Source organism: Photinus pyralis, unplaced genomic scaffold (genome assembly GCF_008802855.1).
Source record: "Photinus pyralis isolate 1611_PpyrPB1 unplaced genomic scaffold, Ppyr1.3 Ppyr1.4_LG1, whole genome shotgun sequence".
NCBI lineage: Eukaryota > Metazoa > Arthropoda > Insecta > Coleoptera > Lampyridae > Photinus > Photinus pyralis.
Genome location: NW_022170249.1, coordinates 15,721,181 through 15,740,669, shown reverse-complemented (window position 1 = coordinate 15,740,669; position 19,489 = coordinate 15,721,181). Strand labels below are relative to the sequence as shown.

The 19,489-nt window shown below is 36.6% G+C and overlaps 1 protein-coding gene across 1 annotated transcript in view; it reads left to right on the top strand.

Moving 5' to 3' along the window:
* The window catches only part of LOC116176063 (protein jagged-1b), a gene marked incomplete in the record, with an annotated part of 99,687 nt that extends 80,570 nt beyond the window's left edge, over window positions 1–19,117 (top strand). Inside the window, 12 exon segments of the mRNA XM_031494532.1 lie at window positions 5,463–5,596; window positions 6,829–7,062; window positions 12,576–12,689; window positions 12,746–12,952; window positions 13,414–13,541; window positions 13,943–14,096; window positions 14,265–14,417; window positions 14,469–14,582; window positions 14,635–14,844; window positions 16,202–16,561; window positions 16,613–17,145; window positions 17,202–19,117. Of these exon segments, the coding sequence (XP_031350392.1) occupies window positions 5,463–5,596; window positions 6,829–7,062; window positions 12,576–12,689; window positions 12,746–12,952; window positions 13,414–13,541; window positions 13,943–14,096; window positions 14,265–14,417; window positions 14,469–14,582; window positions 14,635–14,844; window positions 16,202–16,561; window positions 16,613–17,145; window positions 17,202–18,008 (3,148 nt within the window).
* Window positions 19,118–19,489: the final 372 nt, after the last annotated feature.

Here is a 19,489-nt window from a genome sequence, read left to right as displayed (position 1 = left end):
AAAGATTATAATCGAATTTGTGATTTTAGCTTACGTTATAATTTGCTCGTCCTTCCATTTTTGTACTGAACCTGCATGCCTATACAAACGAGAATTTCTCTAACGGGTTGTTGCCCATTATAATAGTTTACGAAGGAAAATATGAGTTAAATCATATTTAATATTCGAATGTTGCTAGGTTTCTTTATACTATTGATCTTCTACTCTAATATATTATTTCTTTATTTGATCTGCTCTGGATATGCATGGTCAATCTCACTAAGCTTCATATTTTGCACACCATCAGTTGCTTTTCGTCACATTTTTTCTCATTTGTCCAGTATATGCTTAGTTACAAATCAATCTATACCATAATCTATACATTCTTTCTCTAATACAAGGTACACATTAGATGTTAACGACACTTGATTTTGGTGCGAGATCTACATCAGCACACCCCTCTGTGCCCACTGCATCCAATGTAAATTCCATAAGAGCGCCCGCCATAAAAACTATTTGTTTTTCCAAAAACAATTTTTTTAAAGAAATATTTTATAAATTTAGACCTTTATCTACAAAATGTTCGGACTATTTTTTTTTAAAAAGTTTATAGCAACTTAATACCGATTGTTTAAAGATTAGATGTTTCGCACCGATTATTGCGCTAATCTGTTTTATTTTTTTACTCTCGATCAAGACGATTTATGGAATCAGTAAACCGTCAGCTTTTTAGATAAGTTACTTCTAAACATGACCCCAAAAAATGAAATCATAATTTTTGTAAATAAAGTCTGTATCTTGGCGGGCGTTAAATCAACAATTTGAGTGTAACAAGTGGCGCCGCTGCACAGTGTCGGTGGGAACTAACTAAGGACCAAAGCAAGAATATCATCTTATCTCTTGCAGCTATAATCATCTATACACTATAATGTAATAAAGTTGCGCTTAGGTAAAGAAGACTCTTAAGGTTGTAGGTTGTTTGCCCAGAAACAATAAATGAAAAGCTAGTTTGAACTATTTTGAAAGTAAACGATCGAGCGTAGAAAAAAAAACGTACAGAACAATAGAAGGTCTAGTATAGATCTCTGAGAAACACCACTGGTATTTTGAAAAATCAGAGGTATAACGGTTAGTTACATTACAAGGGTTGAAGACCCTTGTTCGTACTAAATAAAATTGATCCTCTACGAGCTGGTAAACACTTTTCTATCACAATTAATTTTACCCACGGCTAGCTCCGTAATGAAATTTACCCAAAATCGTCCTGGAACCTTCATTTTCATGCCTCCTTTCTGTCAGGAAATTTGAGTTTCATGACAGAGGCAAAGCAGACTACGTTTCCTGCCGCTTGTCACTTTATTGGCCTCACCGATCACTTTACCGGCCGCATCGTCACTTTACCGGACGCATTTGTGACATTTCTGATGTCTATAATGACTCCTGTCATCACTGACAGATTGAAATTAATCAAAAGTTTAAATACAAATTGAAATGTTATATTCAAATACGATTGCGGGCAAAAATTTAATACAAAACTCAGTAAAATGACATTACTTAACTCGGAAATTAAAATACTCGGCCCCAAAGGGCCTCGCACTTCAATATTTCCTCGTCAGTAATGTGTCATTTTCCTGACTTTTATGTCAATAACTATTAAATACCCCTTACCTTGTGGAAATTAGGACTTTTATCTCCTTTTTAAGTATTAAAATCGAAACTTTACGCTTTGGTTTGACTGCAAACGAATAGATAAGTAATTGAATCTATTTTTTCTGATAACCCCATCTCTAAAAGTTTTATATGCACAATACGCCCCTGCCAATTTTTTACATATTTCCACACGCCCTTTAGCTAAACACAATTTGAAATGCACAGCAACATTGTAATGAAATAGAAGTTCTCAACTAATGAAGAAATACCCAAATTCCTTTGTATGGGTCCAATTATAATGAACATCCGACCAATACTTTATACAGTTCAAAAAAATTAAAGTACAACAGATATCGTTGGAATCCGTGTTTTCTTTAGGTTATAACTGGTACGGCCCTCCCTTGAAAAAATTTCCCTCCAAGAAAAATGGAAAACTGGATTGCTTGAAGGTGATATAGTTGAACCCTTTTCACACTTGCTCTTGCTTAAAATTGCTTCTGGTTGTATGAACCTCGACCTGATTCATAACTGGCACCAAATTCTCGAAGAAGTAACTCGATTTGTTTGCCAAATTATTAATATTTGAGTTTTTCCGTACGCAAAATGCCATTTTAAATACGATTTAAGCGATTCTCAACTAAAACTGTCCCATCAGTTCTTCGAAGTGAGGTCACTAAACGTTTGTTTAATTTGCCTTTTTAGTTTAACTTTATACGTTCGTTATTTAAAAATTAACTTTGTCCATGGAACAACAAACAACTGAGTTAATATCACCTGCGATGATAACAGTTGAATATGTTTACGCGCTGAACTAAAACGAATGGTCTTTTATTGGAATTTTCTCCACTCTAAAATTGTGTTTTTACTTCCCACGATTCGCACAATTTTATACACGAGCTTAACTAGGCTCTACTCCAATTCAGACCCACAGACGCTTTATAATGGTTCCGCGGGCTATTGCGATCCCTCTTCTCTCTTTAATTTCCTATATGTATGTCGCCCAGTAAGAAATCGAAGCGGAAACAAAGCAAATGCCGCGGCTCTGTGAGCTAATAATCTGCCATATCATTTCCCTACAATCGTCCTCGAAAGATTCAAAACAACCTCGCAGCTATCCGGGGCCGCCGCGCCAACAACGCAAGCTTTTCTAAATACGTTCATCCGCTATAACCAAACACGCGTTCACGTTTCGCATGCAGCGGCACATATGTAACTTTTCCTATACTTAAATACGAATTCGAAAAATTTAAAATTGCAAATAGAGTTTTTTTGATGCATTTTCTATTTTCTTTTATTTGTCGCAGTCAAGCGTCTCCTCCAATGAAGCCACCCTTTTTTAACTAGGAATTTTATCATTAGGTCTATGACAGTTTTACTAAACCCACGCATAAGATCGATAATAAAGTTGAATTACGATTAATGCTCGTCATGGCTGCTGAATAATCTTTCGAAATTTGATTAGCGGCGATAATCTAGTACTAATTAATATGACTTCTGATTTGGCTGTCCGTTCTTCTTTCCCACACTTTAGTACACTGTTGTTTTTTTTGGGAGATGACACTGAATTGGAAAGAGATTTTATTGAAATAGACTGGAATCTCAGTGTTCGAACGCTTTCAAACCACCCTTTCGTCGTGCAGTAGCAATAGTCTAGTCTTGAGTAGTCTTTAAGGTTTTACACTAAATCCAATGTGATTTAACTTTGAGTGTATTAACAAGCGGCAGAAAGTGAGTTCATGATTTTGGACTTTCTGTCCGTCCGTCTGCGTACTTGATGACTCGCGAATGGTTTCGAATTTTCCAATCCTGTTTTCAGTAATAGATCGACAATGGTCAAGGGACTAACTGATTAAATTTCCGTCAATACTCGTCAACCGGAAGTGATATTGTCACTCTTTGTCTCTATATAGGTTCAGTTTATTGTTATAAACATCTTTTTTTTATCTTAACATCAAGCACACACCACAAAGCGAGATGTATCGGTAATTCCATATGAAGTAACTCACTTGTTCCGCCAGAAGTATCACACGCAACACTGTCCTGCTAAAAAGCAGTAATAAAGGGCCAATTTTAAATCACACCAAGCTAACATTTCTACAAAAGTGTATACAATTGGAGCTCACAAGAGAGCTTAACTAGGTAACATTGTCGGATTCTGTACCACACTAGACTAAAATCCGTAGAAGTGGCTGGAATTGAAGATCAAATAAAGGGCAAAAAGTCCCTAGAAAAGTTACTAGAATTGAAGATCAAATAAAGGGCCGAAATGTCCGTCGGAAAGCTACTAGGTAATTCTAGGCGATCCTAATTGCATTAAACAAACACTACTCGAACATCAGGTTAAATGGAGAGCGGAAAAGTTAATAAACAATGTGATTTATTTATTTATTAATAATTATGGGGAATGTCGCTCTGACATTTATAGGTAACAGTATTATACACAAAACGATCGCGAACTCCACTAATAATCACTTCGGCATCGATGTTGGAACTGCTACTAAACACGCTTAAATTTTCTTGTGTATGAAACGGAAGGTTTCTAGAAACAATCACGGAATATTCTCGAAGAGTCTTGGGGATCCTTATTACATGGAGAAATAAATGGAATGGCAGTAAAGAGAAAATGGATTAAAAAAAAACGATAATTGAACTGACAATGTGTGGGAGTATAAGAATAACGAGAGGGTAACAAGTCAAGAGCTACATATTTTTGTTTTTTTTGTGTCATATTTTTATTGATTATTTAAGTTCGTATGTTTTTGACAGGGGGGTTTGCCTAAAATGGCGAGATTATAACTAAAAATCACGTTGAAATTGTAGCAGAGATTCAAAGTAATGTTTCTTGGTTATACATCAATAGCTTTCCCTTATGGTGAACCACTTTCATCATGCAACGTAAAAACTTTGCATACTTTTCCCTCGTAACGGACAAGAACTAAAATGGAAAATATCCGCGTAGTCCATAAACGGATCGAAATTTAAATACGCGATTAAGTTAATTGAAACCTCTAACGTATCTAATAAAGGACAAAATTGTCAATTATAAATTTATATCCCATTAGCTTATATGTTACAGCGAATTGAATTCCAGAATAAAAATTCGTAAGGCAGCTAAACCAATAAATGTTCATGTCAACGTTCTTATTGTAGAAGACAAACAAACCAAAACACGGCACGTACATATTAGAGTTAGAAAACGTTGTAAGGAAGTATCTTCAAACATTAGAAACATGGCATCACGTAGGTTATTCTGCTATTTATTATGAACATGACCCTTGCCTGCCTTGCTATGTTCGGATGTATGCATTTAATTAAAGTATAAGCAGAGTAACACGCGCGTCTCTCCTTCCATTGAAATTTTACGGAAATTTAAATTGTGCTATTGTAATTAGTTTATTTGCTCATTTTTTTTTGTGTAACGGTGAACGTACCGACTAATTATTCTCATGCATATTTAAATGGTTTTTCTCACGTTTACCTAATTTGCTACGTTTCCGGACGTTTTACTTTTATGCCGTGCGATCGCACATGAAGCTTAATTACAATACCAAAATTTTTCAATAAACGTCACTGGCGATTTCTTTGTTGCATCGGGAAGTCAATACGCGATTCAATTTATAACGAGAACAAACAAAAACTAGACATCATCAACTACCGATTGAAAAAGCTCGCTTGATTTACTGAATATCTCGTGTCAAGAGTTATAAAGCTTGCCTTTACGATTTGTTAACGTATGCAAGGAACAAAAAACGAAAATAAATTTAACGGTATGATGTATAATTTATAAGTTTCGCGTTAATACTAAGTTTTCTAATAATTATGTTTATTTGTAGTTGCCGTCCAGGGTGGAGAGGTGATTTCTGTGATCAGTGTGAACCGTATCCGGGTTGTAAGCATGGATATTGCAATGGGTCGTCTTGGCAGTGCATTTGCGACACAAATTGGGGTGGAATACTATGCGATCAAGGTAGGTTTTTTGTCATTCGATAATTGCTCATAAAAAAGTGGGAAGCGAGCAGATGCGTAAGGGTTCTTCTGCAACTGTTGCAGAAATTATTTAGAAAAAAAACTTAAGTATCGTCTGGGGAGATACCCTATCATAACCATTCATCAAAACTAAAAAAACTGGAGCAACAAATATACTGGGGCGTTTAGTGGGATTATGTATGTAGATGTGTTGTTCCGGGTTGTGGATCATGAATAATAGTGCACTTGATCGAGCGGTTTGCACCCCATACTCGCATTGTTATTACATCAATAGTATCACATTAACGCGATTACTTACCCCTTTTTTGCCCTGTGTTCTCTAAGCGCTTTTTTTGTGTTGGGAAACGCCAACTTTTATGTTTTGTAGGTGAATCGTAACACGTTTAATAATGGTCAAAGTAAAAATTGTGAAAATAGCAACTAGCGTGGGATAGCAGTCCATGTGGCTTCATGGTTACAAACTAAATAATAATCTAAGAACCGGATGCCGTATTACAAATGTTACGTATATTTTATTACAACAATAATTTAGTTGTCATCAATTTTTTTGCCTAATTAAATTGAATACACAAGGAACCTTATTAAATTGTAAATATAGTCGTAATATTAATTAATCGTACGACGGTCCGGTGTATTAAGCGACTAGCATAAAGCCCTTAAAGCACTTCTTAATCCTTTCACATTCTAAATCTATAATAGAACTTCAAAGTTGTCATATTAAGCGCTACTAAGACAGATTAACGACGATGATACCTGAAGGTACTGCATTTAATTAAAATCATTTAAATTTTTCTTTATCCACGCCATGTATACAAGTCTATAAATTTCTTCTCTCTTCCAAGTTCTTTGGTGCATCAAAAAAAGCTCTGCCACAACTTTGTAAATCAGATCTGGTTTTAAATTATTGGTTATTAAAGTCGTAAAGTGTACTTGTCAACTGTATTGAATTGAGAATAAAGCGCAAGTGGAATTATTTGTTTGCGAGTTTCAAAGGAGAGCGTGTCGTCATAATCGTAAACCAACTGTTCAAGACAACGTCCATCCCCTCGTAATAAATGCACCTTTGAGATTTAAAGTAAATTGACAAACTCACCCCCGGATTCTCATGGGTTGCTAGGAAAATCTCTAGAGCTTCCAATCTGTTAGGCATTTTGGGAGCATGGGAAAAACCGCCATATTCATATTAAATCAATGATCCTTATTTTGTTTCAGACTTGAATTACTGTGGAACACACGAACCCTGTTTAAATGGCGGTACTTGTGAGAATACGGCACCAGACGCACATCTGTGCACCTGTCCAGAGGGATTTTCAGGTACAAATTGTGAAGTTGTCGACAATCCATGTGCACCAGCACCTTGCCAACATGGTGGTACGTGCATGGAGGCTGGTGGTTCATTCAATTGTGAATGCGCACCCGGATGGGCAGGCCCAACTTGCTCGATAGGTAAGCCAAACAATTTAAATGTTACGCAATAAATCCTCGGTAGGTTATAATTAAGGGAAATCTAATTAAAACGCGAAATACCATAATCACACCTACACACAGAACCTAATTAATATTATGAAACGATAGACATCTTAAAAAAACGTACTTCTAAGGTGCTTTTACAATTTTGGGCGTAAGCAAAGTCGTAGCGAAGAATGAATTAATAGACTATAGATGTGTATAAAAATAGGAGCCCAACCGGTCAGTATAAATCAGCTCGTACCTGGCAATTACCTTTCTCCCCCGCCCCGTTATTATATCTATTACTGGCAGGGAGCTTTGCGATCGCGGGGAGACTTAATTATGGCCGGACTGCGGTGCTGCTCTTCACCTCTGACCTCACATTCCACCGTTGCCACCTATGCAACATGAACATTGTTCTATCTTTATGCCTATCTAATGTTACTCTCGTTCGAAAATTACGTCTAATAAATTTTTCAATTTAATTGCTTATTAATCAAGTTTTCCCTATAATTGTGCGCGACGTTTAAATTCTAGAAGATTGGCCAAACTGTAATTATGCAATTACTCGGTAACTAACTTCCGTTTCATAATTTCGATTACCATTTTTCAAATCGTGTCGCGTCCCACTAAAGGCGAATAATTTGTTACGAAAACCTACGCGAGTTGAACTGATTTTCTTCAATTTTTGAGGCAGATTTTTTGAGATCTGAGTATTACGAAAAGGAATTTTCCGTTGGGAAATGTTACAGAGTTAAACAAACAAGAAATAGACACAACGTTTGCGATAGAGAAACAAATAGTCTTTCGCCTTGCTATTCTTCTCTGAAAATTAGGCCACAGGAATTCGCCCCCGGAATCTTCAGACAAAAAAGCTGCCGGGAGTAAGGAAAGAAAACTTATCTAGGAAAATTTGCTCACGAAAACTCCGCTTATAATATCCTCCAGAAAATGTGTCTCAAGCAAAAGTCACGTTATATTTTGGGTGCACAGGAAATTACCTCGGCTATTCTGCAGGATATTCTGTCTGTAAGAAATAGTATTTTTTATAAGATACCAATTTTCTTGAGAGAGGGGCAGGTTTTTTTAGGAGCAAGTATTCTAGAAGAATTATTCGAGCACTATTCATGTCCGGAAATTCATCGACGGAAATTTACCCCTCGGAATATTAACTGCCGCAAAATTAAGTCATAATATCCTCCCCGCGTATAATTCCTGCGGATTCGGAGAAAGCTCCGTTTTAAAAGATACACTTTCCACAAAACACGTCTCTAGAGAAGCCGCAAAAATTTCCGTTCATCTTCATAACAGGTTTACTTCAGGAGTTAATCCTAGCGATAAAGCATTCAGGAGAGTTTACCTTGGGGAATGTATGGGTCAAATTGACGGACATTTAGTTTTCTTTCGGATCCGAATATCCTGTTTTTAAGTTTTTCCAGGGTGAATTTTACTGTATACAGTAAATCTTTTGTTTGAAAATTAGTATAGGTAGGTTAGTGTCCTCTGCAATTCTCTGAAGAATTTTTCCCGGGAATGGCAGCACAAAAACCCCGCCTCACAATATTTTAATAGAAAAAGGATCATAGGCCAATCTGTTTTATTTACGAAAACTCGGCCGAAGAGTAAATTGCCCTCGACGAAATTCGCCCTTATTGGATATTCAGTTACATTTTATTTCTGTTGACATTCCTTATTTAAAATTTTATTGGGATCGCAAAAGAAAAATTTCTGAGGAATACCTTTGCGAATTCATGATTTAAAATTTTCTACCTAAATATTCACTGACACAAAATTCCTTCATAATAATCTGAAGTGTGATGCCCTCTCTATCAAAATATTCAAACAAATAGAATCTAGCGTCCCGGAAACACCCCTCCCCCCACCCGCAAAGGAAAGTCGTATTTAGAAGAACTTACCCTCAAAAAAACTTATCCTATTCCTATTATGGAAGTGTCTTAGGAGTGATTGCTTCGAAAGCGAGTTCTTGTGGTAGCATTTATCGAGGTGACTTGCTATTAGTTTTCTTGGGTATACAAATATGGGGATGCAAATTTACCTGGGAGCAATTTAATGATTTCCGAAGGGAGTTTTCGACTTTCTTCGTATTCTTCTTCCTTTTTTGTTAGCGAATGGATTAGCAAAAAGGCCCGGCTGCCACTATAACATCATCCAAGATTTACTCAAAGACCGGCCATTGTCCCTGTTTTCACGCCTTGAAAATAGGCCTCTTAGCCATATTTTCTTCGTATTCTTCTTCTTTTTGGTTAGTGAGTGGATCAGGAAAAAGACACCAGCTGCCACTATATCATCTATGGTTCAAATCTAGGAAAGAAGGTGGTGAACAACTGAACACATCTTCAAATGCTTCAAATACACCGAGCATTTGCGTGGTTCGTTCGGAGTAATATGTCAGGAAGCACCTTTACAATTAATGTTACCGATGTAATTCAGGTTTGAGATAAGGAAGATCGAATCTAACGACCAAAATCCCCAATCGTAATTTTCCCCTGGAATATTCATCCACCCTTTTCTTTCTGAAATAATCATCTCTTTAATTTTTGCTTCAAAAATATTCCCATGTAGAAATTTGTCTACGGAAATTCGCTTTTGGAATTTTCCTCTCTAAGAGAAATTCAGGAAGCGAAACTCTCGTATTTCCTTCTGTTTATGTGACAAGCTTTATTCATTACGATTCTTTAAATTCACTTTGGGATTTTTCCGTCTCCAGAATATTATGTGAATGAGGGGAAGATGTTTAGGAAATCTCGATTGCAAGTCACCCTTGGAGGCACCGTCTACAATTCAAAAATCGAAAGTTTGGAATTTTTCTATATCCCACTCGCAACTGTTATATGCGAAATTTTTAAAAAGTGATTCTCGCGTTCCTATCCTGCACGGAATTTCGAAATAACAGTCTTCCATACAATGCTTTTATTTTACTTGGGTGGTTACAGTGAAAGTCCAACAAATTCCTGGGCAAAGAGCTGTAGCCTAACCTTTTCTAATTATTTATTAAACATCTTACTCCCAAGCGACATTTGCATTCTTATTTTTAAATAGCGAGTCTAATGATCGAAGGTATAGTAATAAAGCTTTACGTTCGCAATAACTAACATCGAATTAAGACATTAGAAAATGTAAGTGAGTATGTACCACTTCGACCTCACCTAATTCATTAACATATTCTCGCGATTAAATAGCGCAATACGAATTCATCATGCTTTAACAATAAAGATAAATCGCGCTTTAGTGAACTCCATATTCGTTTACCGTATCTAACAACTTTGCCTTTATGACCGATGATGTATTGCTTGTAGATTAGGTGAAACTAATACTAATATGGATATCTTGATCAAATATCGATTAATTAGTTTTATTAGATTACGCTTTTAAAAGTATCCTAATCAGCAAATTAGGCCCAATTAGTTTTTAATTGGAAACGTTTTTACTATGCATGTTATCGGTTTGTAACTTCGTCTTCGTTTGGGCTTTGAAAAAAGTGTTTTCCAATTTGTTATATGCTTAGTCAGCTTCACTATAATAGTAGTTTTTTCGCAATTAAAGATGTTATTTAAAGCGTAAAATAACATATTTTTACGCTTCTCTTCTAGTTAACTATTGGCCTTATTCTATTGGCAACTCGCATAAATAGAGAGACTCTGTTCGGACCTGACGTTGAAATCTCCGTTTAATATTTCCAACAGAAAGGTTTCGCTTTTGTAATTTATATTGTCGTGTTTTGTAGGTAGATATTAAATTTAAAAAAAATGGAAAAAACTAAATTAAACATTTTAACAAATATAGTGGCTCCAACAGTAGATAACTACTACTTACTGAAGAAGTCGGGACAAGATTCATTATGGTTGCCGGTAGAAAACGCTTTCAACCCGTCATGAAAAAACTCAATTAATTTAGGTTCTTAGAAAATAACTGACCTTTAAAGGTTTTAATGGCGAGTTACCAAGAGGCGGTACATCAGCTAACGAATTATCTTCTTTTAACCTTTTTCGGTTGTGTATTACTCGCAATAAAATTAAGATATTCATTTTTTAATACGAAAATAACATTTTGAGAACGTCACTCAAGTTTCAAATCCATCAGACTTCAACTAAACCGATACCGTTAGTTTTTAGCTTATTAGTAACGTTTGGCCTCCTATAGCGCTCTTAAATAATCTGACGTTGCCTTAATTGCTTAAAGAAAAATTCACGATTCACACGGTAACCTCTTATCGTATACAGGGAATACTTTTTTCTTAAACTCCTGTAGTGGATCCATCAATTTACTACAAGAAGAAGTGGTTTTTCGGGTATAAAACAAAAGCTGTAATCTTTCTTAAGAGTTTACTTCTCCTGTTATTATATAAACTGAGCCCACTTTAGATAGTAGGTGAGAGATTTATATTAACATTTAAGACTTTTATGCTCGGTATTTTAATTTTCTTAGTTAACTGCCTGTTAAAAAACAGAATTAGGTATAAAACAGAACCCAAAAGAACGATGGCCGCGGTTATTTATTGAAGAACTCGGTCCAAGGTACAAAGACAAAATTTTCTACGGAATTAAAACACCACAAAACAAGTTTAATTTTTATATGTAAAACTATATAACAACTTAGTTTTTATGCAAATTTATGACTCGCAGGGATTATATTAAGATAATTTACGATTCCTATAGATAATGGTACCTTATTCTCATAATTTATATCCTACCTTATGATTAAATTTACTTATCTTTAATTGAATTAATTGAACGGAATTTACATATCGTAAAATATGAATTAACTAATTATGGAATTTCTTAATAGAGACAATAAAGGTCCGGTGTTAGTGTCTTGTGGAATGCCATTAAATACATTCCTTTTTATTAATAACGACAGATCATAATAAAACGTGGTAAGTTAATATCGTAAAATGTTGAAATTATTAAAAGTAGACGGTCGTTACGTAGCGTAATGATAACATGTTAGGATTACAAAACTTACAGCGAGAGCTAATTGTTTACAACTTATTACTGGCTTCCATTTATTTCCATTTCGTGGCGGTGAGAGCTTTTACTAGTAGAGTTGGTAAAGAAACGGTAGGTATTCTTCCAATGGAGCTACTAATCTAACGATCTGCATTAACCTGTTTAGATTAAAAAAACAAAGAATTGGTATAAACTTGCGGAAAAAGCAATTTGTAAAATTATCATTTTATCAATAGAGTCAAGTCAGTCACTGATTTTAATTATTTGGAGAAGTGAAGCAATTAATAATGTGGCGGGTTGACATCTTAACTGAAAGGCGACTTATTAATTGGTCGCTTGTGAGGAATTCAAGGCACTTTTATTGAGAAAACTTGTTTTTTAGTCGATCTCTCAGGAATTAGTTTAATAGGCAAAGTTGATTTATTTATAGGAAAGGTTGCTCTTAATGAGATTTTCTGTAGTTCTTCCTGATGTTTGTCTTACCTTATAAAGCGATTCGTAATGATGCGAGTGTGAAGATTGACTAATGATTTTTTTTTGCAGATGTGGATGAATGCGCTTCTGCCCCATGTCAAAACGGAGGAAATTGTGTGGATATGGAGGATGCGTTCTCTTGCAAGTGTCCGGCGGCGTGGGAGGGAAATGTTTGCCAATTCGGTCTGTAATTGGGAATGATTGGGGAGGTTTGGGAATGTATGTGGTTTTTCTTCTAGATGCCGATGAGTGTCTGACAAATCCTTGCGTGAATGCACTATCGTGTACAAATCTCGTTGGCGATTATCATTGCAAGTGCCGAGTGGGTTGGATGGGAAAAAATTGTGATCAAAACATCAACGACTGTGTGGGACAGTGCCAACATGGGGCGACATGTATCGATCTGGTCAACGACTACCATTGCGCTTGCCTACCTGGATTTACAGGTAAGTTTATCCCACGTGCTAAATATTAAAAGTCGGAAGGAGCGTCAATAATTGTATAATTTTCATTTCTATGTGAAATCGTGAACTACTTGATTATTTTAACGCTCTCTTACAAAACAGCATTGCGTCTTTCTCACTTACGATACGTTTATAGCAAATCCAAGCGAGTGAATTATAAATGTTAAGTAAAGGGTAGATGTTGTACAAGTATTTTATGATAACATTCGCACGTCAACTACGGTTTTAATGACACATTCTTATTCCACGTTTCGCACGAAGAATTTCAGAACGATTCAGATACTTACACGAATCACAGTAAATCCGCATCTGAAGAAAGAACACTTATCTTGCTCAGATCTATAATCGTAAAGTACAGCGACCTCATTAAGAACCGACTTCGCGATATAAAATCAATTTTTGATTATCGGCAGAAGCGAGGTACTTACTCTCTTTTTTTTCAGGGCGCGATTGTGCAACCGATATCGATGACTGCGCGTCCAATCCCTGCAAAAATGGTGGCGAATGTGTTGATCAAGTCAACGAATATCGATGCATTTGTCCGGTAGGATTTACAGGACACGAATGCGAGGTAAGTGATGTTACAATTACGTAAGTTGAACATCGGTGTGTATTACGCCTATTAAAATAATGAATATTTACTCATTTCCCGAGGGAATGGTCATTAGGGTGTGAATAAGTAGGTAATAATTGCAGACGCCTGTGGGGACATTTAGCGCGATAATCGACCACATTTCAATAAAGTTGTTAAAATGACAGCTGCCAAGAGTTAGGGCGTCTTTCGTAGACACTCCTGCGGGCTATTTTCCTGTTGAACTACTTGTTTTAAGAGCTCTTCTACCGAATGATCAAGTGATCCAAGTTGACTGTAGGCGTTGTCTTGAATGACTAATTAAATACTATTCGTGGCAACTAATTATTACTTGATGTTTTCCATTTAGACCATCAAAAAATGAACCGTTTTTATTTCAGAACGACTACGACCATTGCAATCCTGATCCATGCGAAAATAAAGCGCCTTGCTTTAACACGCAAGCAGACTACTACTGCCACTGCCCGGAAAAGTGGCAGGGAAAAAATTGTAGCCTTCCGAAGTTAGTGTGCGATCATCCACCTTGCGACAATGGTAAGTGTTGGCCCACGGCTCTATTATTCCCTCAACGGGGGACCATTGACATCCCGCTGAGCCCCAAATGAAACTAATCCAGTTCTTGTCTTACGTTGTAAATACATTCTCAAATTCCAATACTCGCGAAATGTTCATTAAATCAACAATTTCTTTGGCCTTTTACAGGGTTCGACGGTTGCGCGGTGGTGTCAGCGGCTGGAATTAACAGAATTTCCTCACCAAGCGTCTGCGGCGAGCACGGACATTGTGTTCATTCTCTTGGTATCGGTTATCACTGCTCTTGCCAGCCTGGTTACACCGGAAAATACTGTCACGAAAGTAAGTCACATTTCCACCCCAGTTTACGCATTCTAACCCCAACCACTTCAGACATCAACGATTGCAAAGTAAATCCTTGCGAAAACGGCGGTACCTGCGTTGACAAAGTGAACGCCTTTCAGTGCATCTGCAAAGAAGGATGGGAGGGAGCTTTATGCAGTATAGGTACGATATTCTCCACACGTTAAAATCATTTTAAATTATCGTATTGGTACAGATGCCGATGACTGTAATCCCAACCCCTGCCTCAATAACGGCAACTGTAGTGATAGAATTGCGGATTTCGAGTGCCGCTGTCGTGATGGTTGGAAGGGAAAGACTTGCACGTTGAAAGATAGCCATTGTGATCATTCTACTTGTAAAAACGGGGGAAGCTGTCAAGATTTGGGGAACACATTCGTTTGTCGCTGTCCACCTGATTGGGAAGGTTTGTACTGCTAATTATTACCTTCAGGGCAAAAGGTAGTCCCGTCGGCTATGTAGATTAAAGCATTTCATTTGCGGGAATCTGTTATAGCATTGAATAATTAAATTCACTCAACGGTTATAGCATAGACCTGTATTTGGTCTATATGGTTATAGGTAGTAGGAGAGAAAAAAACGCCAAGGTTTCAGACCGGAAGTTGTCTGCTCCCTGTTGAAAGTGGTGGATATTCGTTTTTATGTTCCGAACGTTTTATCTAATTTTGTCTGAACGTAGAGACTATTCCTCGCCATATGCGTAAATCTGAACGATCACCTATTATTAAAAGTTTACTTGATTGTTCACCATAAAGAAAAGCAGGTATATAGGCAGAAATGAAAAGGACTATTTTGCTTAATAATTTATAACCCTATAACCCCTAGTCCCTAATAATTTTCCAATTCTTACTGATTTGTTCGACTTTTCGGTTTCTTTAGATTAATCAATCTTCAGATTATTCAAATTCCTTCTTATGTTTCAGTTTCGGATCCATTACATTCTTGATTTTTTGTCATTTTTCCGATTCTTCACTTTCTTCAAACTCTTTGGATTTTTCAGTTTCCGCAAATCTGTCAGATTACACAAACTTTTAACATTCTTCGGATTATTCATTTTCTGATATTTCATTAGAATTTATAAGTTCTTCACATTACGATCCTTACAATCGTTTCTTTTCTTCAAATTAATTTGTATTCTTCACTCTAAACGCTACAATTAATTTTTTCAGGTCTTCAGCTCCACATTTTTCGAATTCAGATCAGTTGAGGATTCTACATTTTCATTGAATTTTACTAATTTTTCAGACGCTTTAAATCCTTTACATCCATGAGAGTTTTCAGATGATTTGGATGGTTTTGCTTCTTCTATACTCGTATTTTTCCGGTTTTTTAGTTTCAGATATCTCGGATTCTTCTATTCTTTACTTTCTGTATATTCATATTTGTTAATTAAAAAAAAATATATGATACGTAATATGGCCTTTTTTGCCCTAGAAGTTTAGTTTATAGTGTCTACATTCATCATACAGTAGGTAACGGTATTGCTGATAACAACAATATAGGACGCCCCGTATAGGATGCCTACTAACGGTTTTAGCAAAATAGGCCGCGAGACCGCTATACTAGATTTTCCGCCCTTTCCAAGAAGACTGCGCTCTGTTAAAACTAACTTGGTCTGGAAACCTTGAGATTTTTTTCACTAAACCGCAACCCTTCCCTCAATTGAAATCCCTTAATCATTAGTAGTCTACGTCTACGGAATATCTTTGCGTCGGGACTGCAGGGGAAGGGAGTGAACGTTGCACAATAGCGTTTTTTTTCAGGAACTACATGTCACATAGCAAAACAAACAGCATGTAGGTCAAATCCCTGCCAGAACGGTGGGACCTGCGTAAACACCGGCGAATACTATCAATGCATATGTCGCGATGGTTTTACGGGAAATCATTGTCAAGAGGACGTCAACGACTGCATACCACAACCCTGCTACAACGGCGGAAAATGTATTGATGGCGTTAATTGGTTTTTGTGTGAATGTGCAAATGGATTTACTGGACCCGATTGTAGAATAAACGTTAATGATTGTGCATCAAGTCCATGTGGGTATGGTGGGACCTGCATGGATGGTATTGGTGAATTTCAATGCATTTGCCCACCGGGACGTAGAGGAAAAATGTGTGAACGTAAGTTTCGTAACCGAACATCCACGTTCACTCACGTTATTTTAATTTTAGTGAAGGATATTACTTACTTACCAGTACCAGGCAGCTGCGCATGGCAGGGACACAATTTGGAAAATAACGCCACGTGGCAACATCAATGCAACACGTGTGTTTGCGCTAGTGGAATAGTGAAATGCACCAAAATCTGGTGCGGGCTCGGTAATTGTAGAAGCACAGACACGCAAAACGTAATCTGTAATCCGAACCAAGTCTGCGTTCCATCTCCTGCCGAATCTTGCCTGATTCCACCGTGCATGCCTTATGGCGAGTGTAGGGACTTGGAAAGTGGCAGACGCGTTAAACCTCCTTCGTTACCTAGCCCTACCACTTGCTGGCCCAACCAAGCTGTACTTAGCAACAATTGCGCCAGGTTAACCCTCTTGCTAGATCGTATAAAACTTCCGACCGGAATCACCGTTGAAGGTTTATGCAGCGATTTACGGAGGCTTTTAGCAAACTACGAGGCAGCAAATGACTATCAAAACGAATTGGTTTTATTGTGCGATTTGAAAATGGACTACAATGATACAGTTGAGGTAACACTGGTAAGTTAATTGTACTTTAAACAGGCCATTGTGATTGAGCGTAATTTCTTTTACAGTCTGGAACGGAGGGCGTGTTGGAAGGTATTAGAATTTTAGGTGAGGCAATCTCACGAAAACAAACGTCTCTACTCGCATTAACATCAATAGTAGAGGTGAAGGTGGAAACGGCGTTGGTCTCGGAAGAGCCACCTTCAAATAAATACTTAATAGCGCTAATCTGTTTTATTTTAATCGGTATTTGTGCGGCGGTGGTGGCTGTTCTTTTGTACCTGCGTCAACGTAGACGAAACTTAGGACTCAGCGGAGTCAACTTGTCACCGTCGTTGGATCCTTGCCATAGAAACCACGAGGACGAAAAATCCAACAACTTACAAAACGAAGAAAACTTACGTCGCTACGCGAATCCGCTGAAGGACGACGTTGGCAGCATGGCGAGCCTAAGTAGTACGAGTGCGTGCGGGCTTGATATTCCTAAAGTTAGTATCGTAAGACCATTGTCGACACTCTTGCCACATGAAAATTCGAGTGAAATGCTCGAAATGATATCGGAAGCGGACTGTCCCGGTTCGAGAAAAACGTTGCACGTTGCGCCGAGTACAAGTGCCGACAATAACACGATAAAATTAAACGACAGTTTAAAACTACACGAAAATATAAGACTCAGTGAGGGGTTAAAGCCCACCCATCGTAATAGTCAAATAATGCTTTATAAAGCACAAAACGCCGACGTTCGAAAAAACACTGCCGCTTTTGACGATAGTGTAGCCCATAAAGACTTTAGTAAAAGTGTTATTAATGTTAATAAGCAACGGACTACTCAACAAAATACAAATAGTGCCGATGTACTCACAGTGTTAGTGTAAGAGGTAACCAAGCAGGGGCCAGTGTAATATGAACACTTTATTCTTAGGACATCCAAGGCTGTTATTTTCTAAATCTTACGACTGACTTTTGTATTTTTGAGGAACTTGTAGCTAGGCGATTACGTGCAGTAACTTCAGTGTCTTCACAAAAACAAATGATGTGAACTACTCGTGATATTGATTAGAAACATGATCTCGTGATGATATATATACCTAGTGACGTGGACAAACTTGTGTTTGTTGATAGTGTGATATTAATTAATAATTTTGATTTTGTTTTTTTTATTTTTTAAATTAATATAAAGTGACAGTTGTTACAATCTAAAATTATTTAAATTTAAACATTGTCGATGATATGTACATACGTTTTGTTTGTATCTATATTTATTTTGTTGTTCCTGATTAGCTAGTTATACCTATTGTCTCACTTTTACAGAAACGCCCATTTTTGTTGTTTTAAGTTACCTAACTATTATAAATGTTGTTTAGAGCGATATAAAAAAGTTTATTTTATTTTGTGAGACAGTGGGTATACCGAATTAAATTTTGCTTCCATAAACTTTCATTGTTTTTTTTTCGTTTAATAGTATAAAATAACATTCCTACTATCAGTAAGTGTAAAAAAATTATTACAGTGTTCCTAAACTAGATTTTTGGGTTATGACAAATGTAAAAATCGGAAAAATTGCTGATTTGATTTAGTTGCATATTTTGTAAATATGTAAATAGGTGCAGATTGTGAAACTAAAATTATGGTATTGTAATAGAATGTAGAAAAATCAAAGTACTTACGACGTGTAGTTTTTCATTGCAAAAACAATAGTGCCTTTGAAGTGCCTAGGTTGTACGAAATCTTATAAAAAGAGCAGAGACAGATTTGTACTGGTCTGATATTTATTAATAATAGTTGGAGAACTCCACAGCCCACAATAAACTTAAGACGGTTTGTAGTGTACACAAGTATTATATAGTTTCTATTTAAGTAATTTATGTATATTTTGTAAAATAAATAAAAAAGTGTATTTTAAATATAACGCAATATACAAGAAGCTTTGTAAGTACATAATGAGAGCTTGTGAATTTAAGGATTTAATAAAAGTTGAAATTAACGTTTTAATTAATAATGTCTCTACCTGAACAAACCAAAATACGTTGGAAATAGAATTACTACTATTGTGAAGAGGAAAAGTCACCAATCCTTCTATCTTGAATGAGGTAGGTTTAAAAATAGAATCAATTACTCCACGATTATCCAGATGGAAAATTCAAGAAAATGGGGGGAGGGTAGATGTCCTGGATTTCAAAAGTGATAAAAAAATAAAATACCCAACTTAGCTATAGGTATGCGATGCTTGTTTTTACTAAAAGCATCTAGGGTTACCCTTTAGAGAGAGCTCTTCATAATTCGCGCAACTTTAAGGACGCGTAGCGCCGAATGCTTGCGTTTCCCGACACGGGTTCCTTATGTCAAAATGCTTGTA